At 36.0% G+C, this 24674-nt stretch overlaps 1 protein-coding gene across 1 annotated transcript in view; it reads right to left on the bottom strand.

Annotated features, from left to right (window-relative positions):
• Positions 1 to 1401: 1401 nt before the first annotated feature.
• LOC107705074 (zinc finger matrin-type protein 4-like) overlaps positions 1402 to 24674 on the bottom strand; it is a 28648-nt gene continuing 5375 nt past the window's right edge. Inside the window, exons 3-7 of the mRNA XM_016508208.1 lie at positions 19591 to 19680; positions 15821 to 15977; positions 8863 to 9087; positions 4740 to 4836; positions 1402 to 1673 (exon numbers count right to left, since the gene is read on the bottom strand). Coding sequence (XP_016363694.1) covers positions 1658 to 1673; positions 4740 to 4836; positions 8863 to 9087; positions 15821 to 15977; positions 19591 to 19680 — 585 coding nt within the window. The 3' untranslated portion in view covers positions 1402 to 1657. The remainder of the gene's footprint in view (positions 1674 to 4739; positions 4837 to 8862; positions 9088 to 15820; positions 15978 to 19590; positions 19681 to 24674) is intronic.

Genomic DNA, 24674 nt, shown 5'->3' with positions numbered 1-24674 from the left:
TCATTTCAGCAGAATGAAAAACACTAAGAAAAAGGCCTTTGGGAGACACTGAGATGTGATTTATGGGGTTAGCTTTGTGTTCTGTTGTTTGCTTCTCATTCCAGTACTAAAACAACAGTGGCACTTGCTAAATAAATGTGAGTTAGTATCGTGACACAGTAAGTCAGGCATTCATATTGATAGTGTTTGAAGCTTCATGATACTATAACATAAAGAAAACAGAACTAGTAATCCTATTTGTGTCAGAATTGTTTTTATGTCATTTATAAGAGATAAAACAATATTTTAAGTATAAATAATGCTAGCATCTTAGCTTCATTTTAAAAAGTCATAATTTGGGGGATAATTAGATTATTTGGGTCTCCGAATGAAATGCAGTTGCTGATACTCACTTGTTCTGGTGTTTGGAGCCCTGCAGATGTGCGTGGTATTGTGCCACAGAGTTGAGCGTAACACTGCAGACCTCACATGTGTGACTCCGCTTCAGGCCTAAGAGCATACATAAATATAAACACATCTATTAGACTAGAACTAACTATGTTGTTTCCAACAGCAACTGCCCTCAAAATCTTATGAGTGTAAATATAATGCCCTATTTAGACAAACACCTACAGACAGCTAGAACCCTAAGCATTTGACCATCTCTTCACCGTACATGAATTACATGGATAAATGAGCATATAGCAGAATTGTTTTTATGTCATTTATAAGAGATAAAACAATATTTTAAGTATAAATAATGCTAGCATCTTAGCTTCATTTTAAAAAGTCATAATTTGGGGGATAATTAGATTATTTGGGCTTTTTTAAATGGAAACACAACGCTTATGTGCACAAGCGGAAATCAGTGTTCAGTCCTTTGTGAAAAGCACTAAAATGACCCCAATTTCAGCAAAGTACAGCATGATAGCAGAATATTAATTTTTCATCTCAGTAATGCTTCCTTATAGTTAACACGTGGGTTTCTTGCTTCTACAGTCATTGCAAGAGATAGTAAATAGTTCATTTTCTGTCTATTCATACAGCAGCTAATGTAGAAAAAAGCGTTTGCTGAACGTTTAGAATGACACGTCACTAGAAAGTTTTGTTGAAGTTATGAAATTACTTTTGTTAGTATGCTGATTAAATTCAGCTTCAAAATGTTGACAAAGTCTCATTTCAATATCATTCGAGAGCAATTCCCTCAGACTGTACTGTATGTACAAAACAAAACAAGGAAATGCATACATATTTAGTGGACTACAGAGAAAAACAACATTTGAATGACATTTTCACTCTAATACAAAATGTTCAGATCTTACACACACACAAATTAAAATACATTTAAATTAAAATATGAATACAATATCAAAATATTTTAATCACACCACATTAAAATAAGAAAGCCATAATTGTGCCCAGTTGACATGCCTTAAATATATACATTAAAGTGTTCAGGATGTAATTTTTTCATTTATCTACAAATTTAGCAAAATGCACTGGTCCATAATCCATGATCACAGTCCAGGTCTCTGTCTGCACTGGTAGTGTCCATATCACTGTCACAACACAATGAATCAAGAGAATATGAACTGACATCACTGTCATGACTTCCACAGACTGATCCTCAAATAGTTTCAGGAGTAGAGATGAAATAGAGGAGCTCCATCATTTAAGTTCATTTGTTCTTCAAGCTGTGAGGGAAAGCAAACAAAACAAAAATACAATTTCAGTGTACAAGAAAGTGCTAAATTAGCATTGATAAATGCATCAATCAAATAGTAATATATTATTGTGAAACCTTACACTTTAATTATTCAGTTTATGTGTTTTAAAAAGTGAAAAAGTGACGTGTGGCCAAGTATGGTTACCCATACTCAGAATTAGTGCTCTGCATTTAACCCATCCTAAGTGCACACACACAGCAGTGAACACACACACCGTGAACACACACCCGGAGCAGTGGGCAGCCATTTATGCTGCGGCGCCCAGGGAGCAGTTGGGGGTACGGTGCCTTGCTCAAGGGTATCTCAGTCGTAGTATTGAAGGTGGAAGAAAGCCAACATTCACTCCCCCCACCTACAATTCCTGCCGGACCTGAGACTCGAACTCACAACCTTTGGGTTACGAGTCCGACTCTCTAACCATTAGGCCACAACTTCCCCAGTTAGTGCTTAGTGCATTGTTAAGGAAGGACCACATTCACAGTGTGACATTCGGACTAGTATGTAAGTTAGTTCAAGTTATTGTGCATTTGTGGCATTTTGTGAAGATATAAGTTATACTACACAACCTTTATGTTGTGTATATATCTGATTAATCTGCGTAGGATGTGTTTGTTTGAGAGAATTAACCCGCTACATTTTTTGTATGTAGCAGGTCTTTTTGTCGTATTATCTGCTTACGCCCCACTTCCGGTTATGTTTAGCAGTGGAGCTTCATGCTTGCTTTATTATTTGTTTTTCATTTTCATATGACTCACATTGAACAAACTGTTCATTGTTAACATCTTGCTATGTTGTTGTTTTTTTTCAACAGTGAGTTTTATGTGCTTTGTAGTTTAAGCAAATCCAAAAACACTTCATCAATGATCATTTTCATTGGTAATTTCATTAACACTGATTGGGAGTGTGTGTGATGAGTGACCCGAACAGAACTCCAGCAGTGACACTCATTGCTCTTTTATTGATCCATCATTGATTTTCCAATTCCGGTGTTTGTCACAAACTGTCAGCAAACGCTCAATTGAGCCGAATCCAAAAGATTCGGACACCAGCATCCAGACAGACTTGTAACTCTTTGCACTATGTCAAATGACTGGTTTCAATGTGTTTTTGAGGTTAATGAAGTGGGGACTCAAACTGGAACAACACAAAAAGTATGAAATGTACAGTAGGTGGCTAACGACCAAATCCCTTGCTCTGCTTGGAAACGTTGGTGGAGGTGAGGAGTTCAAAGGGAGTGTCTAAGTACCCATGACTAAACAGGCTTACTGAACGTATGTCAAGCTCTCATTTCATGCCCTGAGTGCTTGAAAGCTTTCTAAGTGCTCACTTTCCCAGCCCTACTCAAATGTAATGCTTAATATATGTAACATCGATGATAACTTAATGCACAGTGCAACCCTTTATTTGTTGTTAAAGTATTGTAACAGTTGACATTAGAGGTGTTTTGTTTGTGAAGAAATCTTATAAGTGAACCAAGCGTTCTGTGAAGGATCATTGTTTGGACCTTCTGAATGATCCTGAGTCTGAATGAGAGACAAAATGAAAATGAGTAAACAATTTTTTGAACTGGGATCAGCTGACAGACTGAATTAGGTATAGTTTTTTCAGTTTGGCATTCAAAACAAGGTATAGGCGGAAGAAACATCCATGTGTGGATATCACCAGTGGATCCTTTGCAGTGAATGGGTGCCGTCAGAATGAGAGTGCAAAAGGCTGATAAAAACATCACAATAATCCACACGACTCCAGTCCATCAATTGTGAAGAAAAAATTTGTGTTTATAAGAAACAAAGACAAGCTAAAATACGAGTCCTCTATAATGTTGCTTCCTCCAGTGAAAAAGTCATTTTGTCTGAATCGGGAGAGAAATATGCACAGATCAAGCACCGTTTACAAGCAAAAACAACAAATATGTCAGTGGATTTTTATGTGAGAGGACAACAGGTGATGGACTTTTACTGGAGGAAGCATTATTAAAGATTATGGACTCATATTTTAGCCAGAAGCGATGGTTTAAAGTGAATGATTAACGCCTTAATGATGGATTTGCTTCTTATTAACACGCAGCTTTTCACTTCACAAGATGGAATGAAGTTGTGTGGATTGCTTGTGGGTTACTGTGATGTTTTTATCAGCTGTTTGGACTCTCATTCTGACGGCACCCATTCACTGGAGAGGATCCATTAGTAAGCAAGTGATGTAATGCAAAATTTCTCCAAATCTGTTTTGATGGAGAAACAAACACATCTACATCTGGGATGACGTAAGTTGAGGGTGAGTAAATTTTCAGCCATTTTTCATTTTTGGGTGAACTATTCCTTTAATTAAAACATCAGCTCCGGTAATGTCTCAGCCTCAGGGTCCCCTGCGTTGAGGGTCATCCTTGTGTGTGCTCATTGCAGCCTCTTCTTGTGCATGCTTATGAACAGATCTCATGATGAGAGGGTGGAATAATCCACTGCATGCAACTCTGCGACAGCTTGGACACGCCTGGCGGTTCCCATCATGCTTCTCACGTTCCTTCTCCTTCATCCCTGCCTAATTAACATTCCATGCAGCCCAACACACTATGATGTGACCTTGCCTGCTCCGCTGCAGCCTCCGCATGGAAACTGTGGCGTGTACGGTACCGTGAGGACATGGTCCAGTCAGGCAGAATATTGATTCAGAGCAGATATTGATCGCATATGCAACACTCCATTAACTTCACTCACATGAACACGATGCAAGTTAACACCTCGTGCCTGCTGTTATGAGTGCTGCATTTGCACAGTTTCGTTCAGTGGACCTTTCTGAATTGCTACACCAGTATGTGGCTACCAGCGAGTGTCTTATTGAGTATTATGAGTGGTTACATTTCTGATTGACTTGGTTGGTGAATGATTCAATTACTCTTATTATGCTTTATTAAAATTACCGTTTTGTGTAGAAATGTACTTTCTCCCACATTATCATTATGTGGCTCGCTGCTGGTTTACCTTTGATTCTGGTCTTTTTTTTGTCTCCGAATGAAATGCAGTGGCTGATACTCACTTGTTCTGGTGTTTGGAGCCCTGCAGATGTGCGTGGTATTGTGCCACAGAGTTGAGCGTAACACTGCAGACCTCACATGTGTGACTCCGCTTCAGGCCTAAGAGCATACATAAATATAAACACATCTATTAGACTAGAACTAACTATGTTGTTTCCAACAGCAACTGCCCTCAAAATCTTATGAGTGTAAATATAATGCCCTATTTAGACAAACACCTACAGACAGCTAGAACCCTAAGCATTTGACCATCTCTTCACCGTACATGAATTACATGGATAAATGAGCATATAGCCTGAGCACAGCACATTGCTATTCTTTCTCAAGCAAAAAAAAAAATAATAACATAATGGTGAATTGGTGAACATGTCTTGGCCATTTTTTCATTCTAAAATCAAAAGAAGAAAAAAATTAATTGGATTTTGCGTAAAAAAAAATAAAGGGCTACTTTAAGGACCATTTAAGGCAAAAAAAAGTTACATATAGCTTTCTGATAATTTTTTATATTTATATTTAAATAATACATATGTCTGCAAGATATATGTAGTATATCAGTATTTAGTACTTCAGTATTTGTTGTGCTGCCTTATAGATACAGTATATATACACTGTAAATAAATAAATATATATATATATATATATAATCATAATATCTTTACATAATATATTGCGGTAATTAGAATCACCACTGAGACTAAAGAGAATTACAAAAAAAATACTATATTAAAAACTTAAATGTTATTATATTTAAATTTGTGTACATTTTATTTAATTTTTTTGGCAACACTTTACAATAAGGTTCCATTAGTTAATGTTAGTTGATGTATTAACTAACATGAACAAACAATGAACAATACAATTATTACAGTATTTATTAATCTTTGTTAATGTTAGTTAATGAAAATACAGTTGTTCATTGTTAGTTCATGTTAGTTCACAGTGCATTAACTAATGTTAACAAGCACAACTTTTGATTTTAATAATGCATTAGTAAATGCTGAAATGAACATGAACTAAGATTAATAAATGCGCTATAAGTATTGTGCATGCTTAGTTCATGTTAACCAAAGTAGTTAACTAATGTTAACTAATGAACCTTATTGTAAAGTGTTACCAAATTTTTGTGTAAAATGATCCTTAAAATATGTACAAAGAAATTACAAAAAAAATGCTAATCAATTGGACATTTTTTATTATATTAATATAAATTGTACAATTTTTTTGTCTAAAATTATCCTTAAAATGTGTACATGCTAATGAGAATAAGCAATGAGACTAATGAGAATTACCAAAAAGAAAACAGAAAACAAATTCTAATAGTCCTACAAATAGGTGTAACTTTCTTTATGTTTTTCTTTATACAAAATATAATATTAAAGTAATAATCAAATATAAAATGCTTTCTTGTGATTTTTGGAGTAAATTATGACTTGGACTAGTTTTTGTGTCATTCACTCATATATAACGCCCTGAAATGCAGTCCTCCCTGCTCCAGTAAACAAATTATGCATGAAACCAAATATATATATGCCTCCTTCACACATAAACAGAAGCTTATGTCCACATATGACTCATATATTCAAAGAGCATGTCTGTTCGTGCAACCATCTAACACGTGATGTGATTTACTACGGGGACATGGGTGGTGTTAAATGACCCTTACATATGCCACATGACCCTTACATATGCCACAAATCAAGCACCGCCTCCGTTTAAACAAGGAGAATCCTTTGTTATCCCAGTATCTGGGCAATCAGGCCAGATAATGAATGGAGGCTCATCTAGAAGCCTCATCAATAACATTTACCACAGATCTATATTCAATCAGAGCTGTAGATTACGTTGGCTTCATCTTTGCAACCACAGCACGGCAGCTTTTCTTTGGCATTGTGCACATTCAATGATTAAAAACACATAACAGAAGGGGCCGTGAAACACACTGATAAATCGTATCCTCCCACAGCTCCGTCTTCCTACACCAAATCTGTTCTCCACCTCTAACTAGGACAGACCAGTAAATTATAAGCTTGTGTGAAGCTTGGAAAATCAGTCGCTGACTTCCTGTTAGGTGGGAAATCTGATGAAAATGCTATAAAATGGGATTTGATTACTGCTGAACATTGATTCGGAGTGCCGCTGTTAGCACCACTAACTTTTTTTTATTTAACGATAGACCAACGTTAACACAGACGATTGCTAATAAGCAGAAATAGCATGTCAAATACTATTCTACGTTCGTTGTCATAGAAGACTAATATTATTATCTCACAAGCACACCACAAAAATAGAGTGTGTTCCATCCAGTGAGTGCTTGTACTATTATTGGCGAGTGAAGGCTTAATGAAAACTGCAGCAATGAGTCATATTTATGAGTCACAAGCGTGACGTGAGGGACAGGACACTTTTCAATCTGAATCTAAATCCAACATTTGTCCAAACGGCAGCTGGTACACACTTCCAACGAAGTGCTTTCTCGTCCCTCCATGCGTCAAACCTCACCAACAAGGTGTCTTTGTTGTCTGCAACCTCCATCATTTTCGGTTTGTTTGGTGAGCAAAGATCTTGCGCTCGGGGAGGCTCTTTGTTGGTCCATTAATTACCTATTGATAACTGCCTTGAACGAAAGCTCTTTAGCTAGCTGCTGAATAATGCAAAACTTTAATGAAATGCCTGCTTGCGAAAAGACTCTAAGACCATTAAAATGCCTCTACTGAGGCCTGTAAAACAGAGGATGGTCAATGCTAAAATGATATCTGTGCTTAAACGATGGCATTTACGACGGGGTTATTTATGAGCCATTACCACAAACTGATGAAAACAAACATTGTTACAATTGAATGCACTGTTTTAAAGGGACAGTTCACCCAAAAATGAAACACTGTCATTATTTGCTCACCCTCATGTCGTTCCAAACCAGTAAAAGTTTCATTCTTCTGCAGAACACAAAAAAGTCACCCTTGTTAAAATACACCCTTGTGACATACAAGCTTTTAAGCTCTTTTAAGCTTAGAATGGTCGAGACTAATGAGAATGACAAAAACATGCTTAATTAAAAACAAAAAACAAAAATGTGTAATTATATTTATGCAAAATAAATGTAATATTAATATAGTTTCTTTTGATTTGTGATAAAATATAACCTGGCCTTGTTTTCATGACATTTGTTCATATTCAACGCCCTGAAATGCCAGTGTGCATGCTCCAATAAACAGATTATGCATGAAACCAAATATGTGACCCTGGACCACAAAACCAGTCATAAGGGTCATTTTTTTTTAATTGAGATATTTTGAAATATTTGGCCGAGATACAACTATTTGAAAATCTGGAATCTGAGGGTGCAAAAAAATCTAAATATTGAGAAAATTGCCTTTAAAGTTGTCCAAATGAAGTTCTTAGCAATGCATATTACTAATTATAATAAATTTTTTATATATTTACGGTAGGAAATTTACAAAATATCTTCATGGAACATGATCTTTACTTAATATCCTAATGATTTTTGGCATAAAAGAAAAATCGATAATTTTGACCCATACTATCTATTGTTGGCTATTGCTACAAATATACCCGTGCGACTTATGACTGGTTTTGTGCTCCAGGGACACATGTTTGTTCCGACTTTCATTGTTCCAACACAAAACAGTCACCCTTGTATGTGAAATACAATTAAAGCTTTAAGCTTAAAAAAGAATGCAAACGTTTTGTAAAAGTGGTGCATACAACCATATTCCAAGTCTTCTGAAGTCATACGAAGCTTTGTGTGATGAGCAGAATGACAGTTTGAAAATTTTACGGAAAATTCTGATTGCAATTAACTGCGGCAATCAGGTCCCAGCCAGTGAAAGAATCATTTATAGTGGTTCTGTGAACCAAATTAAATGATTCACTCATAAGATCCAACTCAAACAATCTGTTCACTAAGCCGGGATTTTTAAAATAATGACTTCTTTTCATTGCATCATTTTTAAACCTTAAAACCATTGTGTTCCACAGAACAAAGTCAAACACTGTATGTGTTTTGAACGACGCAAGAATCAGTAAATGATGACAATCACTTTTAATTCATGTTTGGGTGAACTTTCCCTTTAAATCTATGTTTTGCCTGTTTCTCTCAGAACATACCATTCAATTCATCTCCATCCTCCAGACTTTTTCCCAGCTGTGCGAGGAGGTTAGCTTGGGCTGCGTTTTTTTTGTGCTTCTTGCCGTCGTAGTGCTGTCTGGCCATGCCGGGGTTGTTGAACCAGGCCTTACACATTTGGCAGTAGCGGTGTGAGAGCCTGCCATGTATGGAAGGACTTCCCGGCGAGTCTTCAGTCACCATATGCTCTGAATTGGCTGTCACCTCTGTAAAGAGGGCATAACAGACTTAGTATACTTAGTTTACTGTACATTAATTACCAAACAGGCTACAGGTAAAAGCTATTCATGTGAAAACACCTTTTTGGGAACATGACCTAGTCAAAATATATGCTCCTGAGAAATTGAGCTTTGGAATTCACACAGAAGATGCCGTTTTGAATCCAACATGCATCATATGATCTTACCCTCCCTTTCTGCCCATTATTTTTCTACATTTTGAAGAATAAAAATAAATAGAAAACAAGCAGAAGAGATTAAAAAAGAGACATATTTGTAGATTAAATCATGTGCAACATACCAAGTTAACAGCCAGCCTTAAAATTAAAATGGCATATCCATTTCTCATTTTATTTACCAATATCCAGTCCACAACTGCAGGTGTGTGACAGCATTAATAACACATATTAGAATATCCGAGACGCATACGTGGTTCAGTTGACATATTTTGCTTGCGGTCTGTCTCACCTGTCAGAGTACAGGGCACAGGCTCATGTCAGTTTGAAGTATTTCATGGGTAAAGGGCACAAATTAGGAACACAGGATGTCCCCTGTGGCTGCAGCGTAATAAGATGCATTCTGAATCTCATGACACTAATATGATGAATATGTTTCATGAACAGACGGGAGGTCATTTGTCACGCACTAGCAGGTATAAGCTTGTTTTTTCCTCGTCTGTTTTGAGAAGTGAATTTTTATTACAAAGTCGAGAAGAAGGGATGTTTTCAGCCATCTAACTACACTCAGTCATAGCAACCAGCAAACAACAGACTACACTGACAGCAATCCCACGTCATAACGTATAAAATAAGAACGGTGAATGGCACAAATGGGGCGTCTCTTGGCTCTGTGTTTTTTCAAGTGGAGGAGATGACATTGGCAGCTTTACAAGTGTATTTATAGAAGGTGTCAAAATAACTAAATAATGTGAAGCATTCTTTTTCCTTTTTTTCTACTTCCTTCTGTCTCAATTTTCATCCAATTCCCTGAGGTGTTTGAATGGAAGGTTATTTTCATTATAACACATAATCAGAGTGTGATATGAAACACTGCCGTGACAAATACAGTGGGCTCAAGAGTCTGAGACCACAAGTGAAAATATTTAGCATTTTTTCCCAATTTAATACACAAATGTTTTCATTGTCAATTATGTTATCAGCATAACAAATCGAGCATCGAGAACTTTTTTCAACATTTCTCTGCCATTTTCAAAAATGCTTTCTGGATGTACTGTTCAAATGTTTGAGGTTAGTATAATAATATATTTTTTTTATTTTAAGAAAGTCATATTTTTATTCAGCAAGGATGCTTTAGATCAAATGTTACAGTAAAGAAACAAATTTCTATTTCAAATAAATGCTTCTTTTTGAATTTATATTCGTCAAAGAATCTTGTAAAAGAAAATAAATGTTTCTTGAGCAGCAAATCAGCATATTAGAATGATTTCTGAAGGATCATGTGACACTGAAGGCTGGAGTAATGATGCTGAAAATTCAGCTTTGACATCACAGGAATAAATGACATTTTAAAATATATATTTAAATAGAAAACAGTTATTTTATATTGTAATGATATTTCACAATATTACAGTTTTCATTGTATTTCAAACGAATCTTGATGTGCTTGATGTGCTTGATGTCACTTCTTTCAACAATGTGAAAAAATCTTACCGGCTTTTGAATGGTAGAGAGCTCTGTTTATTGGAAAAGGGGAGCAGATGCTACAGATCAACACAAATACTTAAATCTATGTGTTATCATTTGAAGCTTTCATAATCTCTTGTTTAAACTAGCTTTACAGTAATTGTGTAGATCTGCAGTGCAACGGTTTGGTCAATTACTTGATAATAGCAATGACACTCAAGGATAATTTAATCAAATTATATCCTCATCTGTATTCTAGCGTCTCAGACCATTTTGTGAGTGAGTGAGTGAGTGAGTGACGTGACATGTGGCCAAGTATGGTGACCCATACTTGGAATTAGTGCTCTGCATTTAACCCATCCTTAGTGCACACACACAGCAGTGAACACACACACACACCGTGAACACACACCCGGAGCAGTGGGCAGCCATTTATGCTGCAGCGCCCAGGGAGCAGCTGGGGGTTCGGTGCCTTGCTCAAGGGCACCTCAGTCGTGGTATTGAAGGTGGGAGAGAGCGCTGTACATTCACTCCCCCCACCTACAATCCATGCCGGTACGAGACTCGAACCCGCAACCTTTGGGTTACGAGTCCGACTCTCTAACCATTAGGCCACGACTTGTCTAGGTCTTTTACACCTTATGATTATAATCATAAATATTAAAGAGCTATATAAAGTCTCATTAGAAACAAGAACCTTTTACTCTTCCTCAATTACACCTGTTCACATATAACATGAAAAATCACCATCATGTAAGAGGTTCGCATGGCAACGATCCGACTGTAACCAAATAATGCTGAGCTGCTGAACAAACAACAAAAGGACAGTTTCTTGAACCCTATTATGGTTAATAGTTTTTAATGGTGTTGTTTAGTGATGCTTGCTATTTGGGCAAGCACTTTAAAAAGTAACATGTTTTACATTTTCCTTCATAACTCACAGACTACTTGAAATACACTAGTCATCTTTTGATACAAGAAACAAATATAGGTGCACTAATTAATAATACAATTGATATATTTTCACGAACAAGGACAAGACTATAATATTAAATTAAATGCAAGAAGTCAGAGAGTTACAATTTGGGGTGATGAACACAATGTTACAGTTGCCCCTGATGTGGCAGCCAAGATAAAATCTCGTATGCTAGCTAGCCACGCCTATATTAGCATAGGTTGTTCCTGTTCATTTTTTTATATCAATAACCAAGAGATAAAATGCATGTAAGTTTAAATTTGCAGTCATCTAAACTTCAGACAGCAGAAGAAAAATACTGTACATCCAAAAAGTAACTTTCATACCTCAAAATCAGTATTTTGTTAAAACCTTCAGCTAAGATGACATGATTGTGCTCCTTTTCCACAGGCAGAGAGAGAATCCTACTGAGCATGTACAGATTAAGAGTCATCACTCTAGCTTGTTTCTAAATGGAGGAATTGAGTGTGTTACAATTAGCCAACTTTGGTTCGCAAGTTACATCATTAGTTCCATAGTTCAGCAGTTCGATGTTTCCCGAAACTATAGTTCACAAACAGCATTGCAAACTTACTGTACATGGTTGTAACTACATCTCTCTGTGGTTAGAAGCATAGTTTCTTGTTAATAAGTCAAACACTTAATAAATTGTGCTCTTGGGCACAATAATGCAGTTCAATATATATATATATATGGGGGAGAGTGGGGAGATTTGAGCCTGTGGAGAAGTTGAGCCACCCCTTGTTTCTAGGCAACCTTAAACAAAATTTGTGATGTGACCACAAATATATGAAGAGTTATCCATTTTACTCACCCTGTGATGGAGAGAGGCGCATGGAATAATTGGTAACTACATTTAAGTTCAAAAACAGTATTTCACTGTTCAAAGTGATTTTTTTATGTTCAAGGACTCGTGCTTCTTGTGTCTGAACAATTACAGACAAATCTGAAAAAAAAAAATATATATAACGTGTTTGTGCTTTAGGAAGTTATAATATGAGTCTACAGTAGTCAACATTTGAAGTGGATCAAAAAAACGTTCATTCAAGTTGTCCTAACACAAGAACGCATTTTGGTTTTAGGACAACTTTGATGAAAGGTTTTGATCCACTTCAAATGTTGACTAGTATATACTGTTAGCATGATGTTAGCTGTAAATCTGTTAAAATGGTAGGAGTGGGGTAATTTGAGGCAAAATTCCTGGGGTAAGTTGAGCCAGTGGCTCACCTCTTCTTGTGATTATAAAGTATTATTTTACTGTAATTCTACATTAAATTTCATTAAATTTAGACCAAATATTTTTTAATTTGTTCTTTGTTTTGAACTTGATTTTGTTCTGAACATTTTAAATAGACCTTGTTTATGAAAATTGGCCATTGAAGTTTTTATGAAATTGTATTTCCTTCAACATTTATAAGTAGGATGTTGAGTACTATTAGCCCAGATCTGTAATGTCAATTGCAGTCTGCAAAAAATTGCAGTTTATTTTTTTAATTCTTCAATTTGTACTTTATTTTGTTCTGAAATTTTAAAATAATTTAAAAAATGCCTTCAAAGTTGTGAACTGTATCTTTAAATAAATCTTTTTTCCATTATCCAAATCGTTTTATCCTTATTAGGGTCGTGGGGAGCTGGAGCGTAACCCAGCGTCTTGAGCCACAGGCGGGGAAACACAACAGAAGGATGGCCAGATTTTAAGAAGTGATTTTTATTGAATTTCTCTTCCTTTGAAATAGCATTAGGTGAAAATGTTCAGTTTTACTTCAGCATAATCAATGGCACAGTTTAACTCTATGTGGCTCAACTTACCCTCTTCCCTAGGCACAATTTACCCATCACTGGGGGCAAGTTGAGCCAAGAAACCACTTTTTTTTTTTTTTTGGAAAGCCATATTTTGAAAGCAGTTTATTTTAGATCCAAAGTGATTATTCCCAAGGATGCACCACATCCTGAAATGTATGTACATATTTAAGTTGTACGCATTACTGTCATGCGCTAGCTTTAAACACACGTAAGTAAAAACCGACTCAACTCACCCCACTCTCCCCATTTACATTTTTACACATGATCAATCTATATATTTTAGCATGTCCTCAATAAACGGGATTTTTGAAGAGTGCACATGTGCATAAATGTAAAAGGGAACCTCCCCGAGTATGACGTAAGAGGGAAGCAGTGATGAATCAAACATCAAATAAAGCAACATGACAAAGAACAAAAAATAACATTAGTCATCAGCTGCAATGTTTGATAAATTAGTAGAAGTTACTTCACCACATGTGTGTGATGTCATTAACGACCAACCTACTTTGTTGAACCAACGCGGATAAACAACGGAAATGCGACCATGTTCAGGAAACAGTCGTAACTAGCTAGTTACTCTCTATAACAATGCATCATACTATGGTGGTTAAGCAGCGAGTTATGTCGCTTTGGGGGAAATGCACCCCAAGCTGAGAAATGGCGGTACTCTCTTATTTGATTTGTTTCAGCATATTTATGCAGTCAATCTGGATTGTATTCTGTGCTCTTTCCGTTTTTTTTTTTTTCGGTCATTTTGCACCCTCAGGTGTCTTGGCCACACTCAATTATGCACACTAAGTGAGCCAGTGATGTGTTGTTCCTGCTACAGGCTCTGCTCTTATCATAAACACGCCACAAGCGACAGTCTTGAGAACATAAACCTCTAATATGCCTGATGCACTCACATCTGAATGAATAAAAAAACACGGGCCAGTTGCATAAACGTAGCCTCTGTTAAGACTGTGCCTTTTAGTTAGCAGTTAGCAAATGGGTAATCAGTCTTATTTTTGGATTCAACTTAGACTAATCTACGATTTTATGTAACTGAATAAAAAAAAAAATTATGGCCAGTCTAAAAGAAAAAAAATTAGATGACTATTTTTATGTAGTAAGACTAGTCTAAACCTTTTATTCAACCGGCCCCAGGACATCCAGCTGCAGTTGAAAGTTCTAATATACTGCAAACTTGTCAAAAAACTGTTTTAAAGTGTAAGTGGTGCGTGCCTATGCAAAATTTTCCACCATGACAATAGGGTGTTGTGGGTGGTTGCCAGGGCATTGCTATGCAGTTGCTAAGGTCCTCTAGTTTTTTAGTGCATCACTATGCAGTTGCTAGGGTGTTCTGGATGGTTTCTATGCAGTTGCTAAGGACTTCTGAGTAGTTTTTCATGCATTGCAGGCTGCAAGCATGTTAAGCACCTTCACTCACCAGCTACTTTATTACCTAAAAAATATCCCAACACCTTTGCACCACCAGCAGCAGCCTGAACCGGATGGATCCATGCTTTCATGTTGTTTACACCAACTTCTGACCCTACTATCCAAATGTCGCAGCAGAAATCAAGACTCATTAGACCAGGCAACCGTTTATCAATCTTCTATTGTCCAGTTCTGATGAGCCGGTGTGAATTGTAGCCTTGGTTTCTTGTTTTTAGCTGACAGGAGTGGCACCTGGTGTGCTCTTTTGCTGCTGTAGCCCGTCTGTTGTGTGTTCAAAGATGCTCTTTTGCAAACCTCGGATGTAATGAGTTGTTATTTGAGTTACTGTCTTTCTATCAGATCAAACCAGCCTGTCCTTTCTCCTCTAACCGTTGGAATCAACAAGGCATTTTCACCCACAGAACTGTCGCTCACTGGAACTTCAGCACATTGTCTTGATATACAAGCCTAAATGCCATGTGATTGGCTGATTAGATATATGCGTTAACGAGCAGGTGAACTGGTGTATCTATTAAAGTGGCCGGTGAGAGTTTAAATTGTACGTTTAGGGATTTTAAAAAAGCCCAGTACTCTAACTGTGAGCAGTAGTCATATCATATCTCATATCATACCTCATCAAACATCAATAATGCATAATAACTTGAGCTTTAATAATAATGAACTCATTCTCAAGAATAATTGCCTCATTATCTCATATTCAGAGTCCACCCATGGTTGAACAGGTCACTTCCCCGCTGGCTGCTTGACGTCATATACACGTAAAGCTCATTAAAGTATGAATACTGATCCAGGAACAGCATGGCCTTTAAATATTGTGATCTAGATAGTGTGAACCTGATCTTAGATCAGCACCTCCTACCTTTAGATGTGATGGCAGGTGGCTCCCCCAGCAGTAGCCTCAGTCTCTTGGCGTGGATCTTGCCCTGGTAGTGCGACTGGGCCACCACCGCCGAAGTGAACGACATATTGCACAGCGTGCAGCACTTGTTCTTGTCCACGTCTCCCTCCACACTGCCCTGGGACGACACAGAGGCAGACACATACTCTGATATCCTTTAACCGGGACCATTTATCACCTTCAGCTAATAATACAAGGGAACAGGATGATTTATGAAGCAAATGTGTTATTATAACTTTAAGAGGAAGATATGAAATGTGGCTGTCAAATTGGCAGATGTGGGTCGCGCTGTGGAGAAGTAATTTACAAACTTCTAAAACCGGTGTAGCGTATATTCTACTTCCTGCGCTGATGCAACTGCTCTGAGTTTCTCATATTGACTGATATTGGCTCTGAGCGCTGTTGGGGAAGTTACTTCGAAATTTTAGCTCGCCAAGCTAAATGCTAATCATTATTTAAAGTGCAATCAAACTACTCTTTGAAAAAGTAGTTAAATACAATACTAGATAGCTACATTGAAGCTATTTGAGTGGGCAGTATTTTTATATGTATATACCCATACCAAAAAAATATATATATATTTTGGCCAAAATGTATTACAAATATGCTAAACATATTTATGTAAATGCCTAAATATATTACAAAATTCACTTTAACAGGCAAGAAAATATATTTACATTTTAGATGTATTTTAAAATACTTTTTAAACAATATACATACACTCTAAAAAATGCTGGGTTGTTTCAACCCAACTTTGGGTCAAATATGGACTAACCCAACTTTTGGGTTAAAAATTTAATGTAAAAATTTAACCCAACGGTTGGGTTAGTCCATATTTGACCCAAAGTTGGGTTGAAACAACCCAGCATTTCTTAGAGTGTATATTTAGATTGAAAATATATTTAAAAAGGCCCAAAATATAGTTGATGAAATACAAGTAATTAAAATTAAAAAATATCTTTGTTAATATATTTCAACATGTATATTAGAAATATATTTTTGTTCATTTTTTAATATGTTGATATATATTTAAAGTATGTAAATTATTTTTTGACACATATGTGATCAAATACACTTCAAAACACCAGAATACAAGCAAATGTATACAACGTAAATAAATAAATTATTTATTTTATTTTATTTAAAAACATTTAGCTGCTGTTCATTGCTATCTCTTCCACTTGAACAGCAGCTAAATATTTTGTTGTAAAAAAAAACATCTAAAAATGTCCTCGCAGTGACTTGATTCTGTGAATTTTGTATTTATGAATGTACATGAACCATCTGAATGAACCATTTCACTAGAGTGAATCAGACTTTCTCTCTAATGCTAAAAAGTGCATGATTTAAATTTAGCCATTTTGCTATTGCTATTTGTTGGCTAAAGTAGCTTGTTACTGTAAGAGCTAATAATATCACGCTAAGTTCAGTTAGCTACTCTCCAGCATTACCGCTGCGCTATTGCTTCATTTAGTCTTTATAGGTACATCAGCTTCTCAGTTTGATATATAAATCAATGGTCAATATCCTGAGTGCTGAGAAAGTGGCATTGCAAGGTCAATGTCATGCAATAAACACGCAGAGCTAAAGCAGGTTAGTTGTCCTTATAGATGAGTCTATGGAATATGACTCCAAAAAACATACCAAAAAGTATTATGACACAATCTATGAACTCATCAAATTTCTCCATTCTTCACAGAAAAATAGACAATTACAGCATTTTCATGTTTTTTTGCATGAAATGTTCCATTAAACATTAAATAATGAGACCCTGGTTGACTTTCTGAGCTTTAATTGTTCTGTAAGCCTTGCGCTTGAACTGAGGTCTGTCTTCTCTCTGCATGAGAAATGCCGCAAGCATCGATCTGTGTCTACTCGTTCTGCTTCTTGTTATTCCTCTCCTGACACGCCATAATGTCTTTATTTACTCTCCCGAGGGGAAAGACCTCACCAACATCCAGCTAAAGCATGAACGTCCATTTAGACATTGACCTTGGCTGGAAACAATCAACACATCACAGCAACCCTTTCAATTTCAAGGGAATTTTCAGTATTGCAGACCACGTCAACAGACAACAGACATGGCGACTTAAACTGACACAAGTTTACATTGTGAGATAAAACGTAGAAATACACGAGGAGCAGAGACTCAAATGTTTTTAGATGCTTTATATGTGTTTCTGTGGGGTTTAGTTAGTCTGTTATTTTAATTAAAATAGTCAAGTGTTATCTAATGCTGATTTAGTGTAATCAAGGTTAGAAAACTGAGTTTATATCAGAAGAAAAGGTCAACACAAATGTTTTCAAGAGGTTTGCAGTTGGGCTTGAGACACACACACAGTGGATGCCATCACAGGACTGAGAAAAGTTCATGAAACAGGGGAAAGAACTAGGGTAAAACACAGGTGCAAGCAATGATTATATTTAACTGAATAAAAGCAACACTCTGTATTGCCATCTGCAGCCCACAACACCCCTTGTTCCCGGTGGAACAGCTTCTGACATTCCCTCAAAATGCTCTAAAATTTTGTGAACTCGCACCCATGACTGTGCATATAACCCACACACATATGACCAGTCCAAATACCACAGAAGACTTGATAATGGTGGTCCTCCAGTCATTCCCATCATGACTGATTGTACAATCATTTGAAAATATTCAGTTATAAATTGATAATATAATTATTAAATGATATATAAAAAATAAATCATCATTATATTAATTAGATTATAAATTACATTTAAACAATATTATATGATGCAAATATTGTTCAATATATGATATAAAATAATATATATAAATCATTTAAATTTTAAATCTTTGCATTATTGTATTATATTATAAATTACATTTAAACAATATCATTATAATAATGATGAAAATATTATACATTTTAACAGTGTATAATACAGTGTAAAATAATAAGTAAAATAAATAGTTTTTTAAAAATATTTGCATTATTATATTATAATTTAATTTAAACAATATTATTATAATATATGACACGAATAATATTTACATTTAATTGATTTATTATTGATGTAAATATTTTATATATTTTTATCATGTTATATGTTATTATATTATTATTTATATGATTGTTTTTTATATTATATAAAAAAAATAATTTATACAATATTCAAGTGAATCACACAGCTTCTTCCTGTTAAAGTGGCCAGAATAAACTGCAACCAGGAACACAGCAAAAAGCCAGTTTTTATGTTTTTTTATGCACGTTGCTTTGGTAGGAAAGAGTTGTCTAAGAACAAAACTGTAGGCATACTTTGCAAAAATATTCCAAATATATCCATTGAAACCCAGTCTTGTATGACCTCTAGACTTTCAGCAGTCCAAACCACAGACATTCACAAGTCATGTGTGACATGAAGTGACAGCTTGTCATGTGAAAATCTGCTTCATCACTACATCCCAATGATAGGCTGAAATGTGAGAGATGTGGGACTGGGCAGAAGTAATAAGCTCAGACGAGCAGGTCATCCATGTCAATCAATAGGCTATGTTGTGGACATAAAATGGTTTTCCTGTGGTATCTGGGTTCCTCAATGGAGTAATGAAACTGCCAGCTTCAATTGTTAAGAAGGAACGTGGCTTGGAATCAGTGCTAGTATTTTTTCCGTAATCTACCATAAATACAAATAGCATAACTAGCTATCAAAATGAATGCATGTACATTAAATGGCCATATGCAGGCATGTATTTCTTCACTTACATCGTCTGTTCGAAGCTTCTTTGCAGGACAGCCACCATCCACTGGGTGTAGCATGTAATACAGACGAACTTTGTTCGCATGCTTTCGACTCTGCAAGAAAATTAGAGAGATGGGACAATATATGAGAGGTGGTTTCGCAAGCAGCCCGTTTCATTCCAGTGTTGACAGAAAAACAACTCGCCATTGATTATCAAACTAAGCAATGTCAGGCCCCAAACAATTCTCATCAGAGCTACAGGAACAAGATTATGGGCCACTGCTTTCATTTCTCAAAGCTTGATATGCCCCTCTCTGGGCTCTGAATGATCGCTCCGGTGGGTGGATAAAGGTCCATATTGATTGTTGTACAGCAGATGAATGCCCAGCCAAGTGAACAGTGAACAGGCACCAGAAGAGTAATTCTCACCAAGGGTCCTCCAATCCATTATCAACCAACCAACCAACCAGTGAGATATCTGCCCCCAAAACAGTAAATCTGCATAAAAGTGATGTGGAGTTATATCTCCCTTTAAGCCACCGTAGACTAAAATGATCTGTAGCTGTTATGATGCCTGGAAGACAAAAGGATTTTGAGAATCTATAAGTCTGAAAGATGAATCATCAGACATTAAAGGAATAGTTTACACAATAATGAAAACTCTGGTCATTCCAAACTCACTTTCTTTTATCTGGAGCACTTGAGAGATTTTACAGAATGTCCTAATTGATATTTTCATAAATGTAAATGAAAAAAAAAAACCCGATAAAAGTATCATGTGGTTTGCTTGACTCATACACTGTAATGTGGTGTTTTGGGTTGTGTTTCTTGTTCATGTTCTCATGTCTTTTATTTTGGAGTTTAGTCATGGTCCATCAGAACATGACACAATGAACAGAGGAACCAATGGCATGAATACATGAGGGCAAGGGAAGCATGACACAAACAGGGACCATGACTAAACTCCAAAATAAAAGACATGAGAACATGAACAAGAAACACAACCCAAAACACCACATTACATACACTATATATCTTCTGAAGCTGATATGAAAGCTTTGTGTGAGCAAGAGAATTCAATTTAAATGTTTATTCAATAACCTTCCACTTTATAAAATAAAAAATGGCAGGTATACTGTGTAATTCCATGCATAAAGATCAATACTGTGTGAAAAATATAAAAAAAATAAAGAATTGTCTTTTATATTGCCATAGTCCTCAATGTCAAAATTTATTAAAATATTATCTGAGAAAATGTACTTCATATTAACTTGACTTCTACCCACCATTTCAGTAATGTTAAATGAATAACTTATAGATTATAGACTATTTCGTGCTGTTTTTAGTTTTTAGAATGTATTTAGTGAAGCAGACCTTGTGTCTAAACCATCGATATTCAACTTACACCTGTGTTCTCAGAGCAGCGAGGTGCTAATTGACTCGGGACTCTCTTGATCCCATCTAGTTGTGTTCAGTCAACCCTGAGGCGTTCCCTCTCCTCTTGTTCATCTGATCATTTCAACCCATTGACACAATATCAGGCCTCTACTTTAAGGTATCTGACCCTAAATAGGTCAACTCAATCACTTGCATTGTGGCTGCATTTACACAGGATACATAAAGATGCCACAACATCCCAGTTAGGCGGTTCTGATAAATGTTTGGCATTGATCTTAACTGTCTGTTCTCATGTAATAAGCGAAGCGTCTAGGGCTAGCGTTGACTTTGTTCGTTCTAGTAAGCTAGACTCTCCTCAGCGGGGTGGTGGCACACGGATCGGTCTCATTAAATGCATGACCACACAGCCTCATCGCTCTGTCTCCAGCAAACTTCTACCGTCCTCATTATAGCACCAACCAGCTGACAGTAACAAGCTTGCACCTCAGGGCTTTGTTTTCTGAATTCTGCGAGGAAAATGAAAGAAAACCAAAAGCAGATGTATCACAGTGTTGTAATGAGGAAAATGCAGCACATTTTACGATGCATTCGATGGCTATAGAGCACAACTGTAGAGCTCTGTGAGTGCAACTCTTGTTCATTTTCATTATTTTTTAGCAATAACAATATAAAGCTTTCAATACAGACCTATAACATGAGCTCTGAGGTTGTCAAAGCTTTTGTAGAAAGTTTTGTTGAAAAACTGCACTACACTATAATCATGAAGAAAGTTCCACCAATCAGAAAAGTCGCTGTTACCAAGGAATCAGATGAAAAAAAATCTCTGCAGTGACTGTGCACTGACAAAAACCATTGTTAACCACATAATTGAGTCTCCTTACACCCTAAAATGACATTCACAAAGTAAAAACATTTTTTGTTAAATTTAAGATAAAAAAAAAATGCTGTAAAAAAAACACAGTGATGATGTTATAGACTTTTTACAGTACCTAAATGTTTATATCATCAAATTCTAAAAAGTTAATAAAATCGTACACTGTTTAAAAAAATGCAGTGTATCAACATATTTATCAATCTATATTTTGAACTAATGGCCTGTCATTTATTCATACTTTTCCTTAAAAAAAACGTATAATTTTAACAATATTTTACTGAAGAAATATGCTTATCACCTTCATAAATAATTGATACGTTTTACTTTTTGATTTTATATATTTAAAATAGTAATATAATATAATATAATATAATAATTGTTACTGTATAAGGTACGGTAACGGTTAAGCAAATAAACGGGTTTTTACTGTTTACTGTTGCTTTTTAACATTTTCCCCTTAAATTGTTTTAGTGTGTTGCTGTATTTGTGTGAATACTCTGCAATAAACATCAAATATATGGTATTAATTAATGACTTTCAAATTATTTCTGATTGGATGACATCATTTGCAATACATACATGCATTGAGTAGTTCATTTTCTCAAGATGTTACGGTTTTAATTTATACCGTTTTGCCTTTCTTTCTTTCTTTCTTTCTACTTCTTTGATTCACATATTTAAATGATTCATTTTGAAGCCGGTTGGTTTGACTTCAAACCTAAACTCTTTAGTGCAATATCTATAGAGAAAATAAATGGAAAAATACTTCCACAACCGGTTAAAAATTAGGTGTCACTGTTGTCACCTCATGTTAATCATGCTGGTGATAAGTAATAATCCCAAACTGTTTGTGACCTACCAATCTCTAAATATGATCTTTCATTTGGAAACACTGTCAAGAACGCCGCCGATCCATGTACCAACTGCTATCCTGCATGACCATGCCAAGCAACAAGAAGGTCAGATCAAATCTGAACTTCTCATATTGAAAGCCTCATCATTTAAACATGAGAGACATAATAATATTGCAGATGAGACCAGACTCTAGATTGGGTTAACAAGCTAACAGCTGGTTCTCAGCCAGCGCAAGTGTCGACCACATGCCTCAGGAGACAGAGAACGACAGGCAATAATTAAGACATCTCCATTCATGGCTGAGGTAATGACATCTGATGCAAGAAGCTGTCATATGAATCATCCACTGTCTCGGTCGATGCATCAGATTAAACCGCAATGACAAAAAGTAAGAAGACAAAAACCACTGGGCTATTCAAGCCAAAAAGTCCCACTTTTGGACAAACAACCATATCATATCTGATATGATGATTAGGGAGCCCCAGCTACTCTGGAGGCCTGGATGATTGGTGTGCAATATGAAGACCAGCACATCTAATTCCTCAGGTTGTTAGGAGAAATAGTATAGGCTGAAAGGAGCAAATGCAGAACAGCTGGTTGTTTCTGAGAACCACTGACTTTTTGAACTGCTGAGATTTTGAACTTGGCCTGAAAAATCCCAAATGCACATATCCAACGCTATGTAATTATCTGACTTGGATCCTGCCTTCGAAAACAGCTCTGAATTTGCCAGGAATAATGTGGCTCCTATAGCGAGCTGCTGCGAAAAATCTGGAGAGTTTTAAAAAGAAAGAAAGCTGACAATGCGCTGCTAGTGATCCATATGCATCCCGCTAATGGCGTATCCCACTGGGGTACATGCATCAGTGAACCATTAACTGATGCAAATAAACAAAAGCAATTACTTTTTTAAATGTACTAAAATGCTTACACAAAGAGGGTAATTTGTGTACCCCCTCATGCTCTGTTAGTGTATTAATTTAAATTAGTCATGTGACTTGCATCTGTGAGGGTTCAAGTGGGTTTATTGGGCTCCCAAGGTACTGTTGTTTTAGAACAAATATAAATGCGCTTTAGACATAACCAAGCAAATATATAATGACCACAATACTTATTGCTCAGTATAAATGGAAGTACATACTACTGTTGATAAAGTTGAAGTCAGTAATATTTTTTGAAAGAAATTAATACTTTTATTAAGCAAGGATGCATTAAATTGAACAAAAGTGACAGGGAGGACATTTATAATATTACAAAAAAAATAATATTTCAAATAAATTCTGTTCTTTTGAACTTTCTATTCATCGAAAAATCCTGAAAAAATAACTATCCACAAAAATATTAATCAGCACAACTGAACAACATTGATAACAATCAGAAATGTTCCTTGAGCAGCAAATCAGCATATTGATTTCTGAAGGATCATGTGACACTGAAGACTGGCGTAATGATGCTGAAAATTCAGCTTTGCCATCACAGGAATAAATTGCATTTGAAAATATGTAGAAAACACTTATTTAAAATGGTAATATTTCACAACATCCGTGTTTTAGACCCCAAACTTTAATCACTCCATCAGATGCCATTTCAATTCTTTCAACCAACCACTAAACCATACACACCAGAATGGGAAAGTTTATTTTTCAGAGGTTTCTCTTCATTTATATATCAACTTTGTCTTAGATATTTCTCTTGGACTAATAAAAAAATAGACAAGTGATATACAGTAACAGTACAAAGTAGGGATGCACCCGGTATCGGGCCCGATACTGAGCTCCTGTACTCCTACTCGTTAAAATGCCCCGATACCAAACGCCTATACCACACAGCATGTGATAAGCGCCATATTCAGACAAAGAAACACCGACAACAGACAGCAGAAAGGAGTTAAGGGTGTCTACTACGAAGTATATGTATGCAATGAATATAATGTTAAACATTCAGTATTAACGCCTGTATAGCTGAAGTGCGCGAGCTGAT

This window comes from Sinocyclocheilus rhinocerous, unplaced genomic scaffold (genome assembly GCF_001515625.1).
Source record: "Sinocyclocheilus rhinocerous isolate Xijiao unplaced genomic scaffold, SAMN03320098_v1.1 scaffold3642, whole genome shotgun sequence".
In the NCBI taxonomy this organism is placed as follows: Eukaryota; Metazoa; Chordata; class Actinopteri; order Cypriniformes; family Cyprinidae; genus Sinocyclocheilus; species Sinocyclocheilus rhinocerous.
The sequence above is the reverse complement of the archived record's forward strand: the minus strand, read 5'-3'. Positions and strand labels throughout refer to the sequence as shown.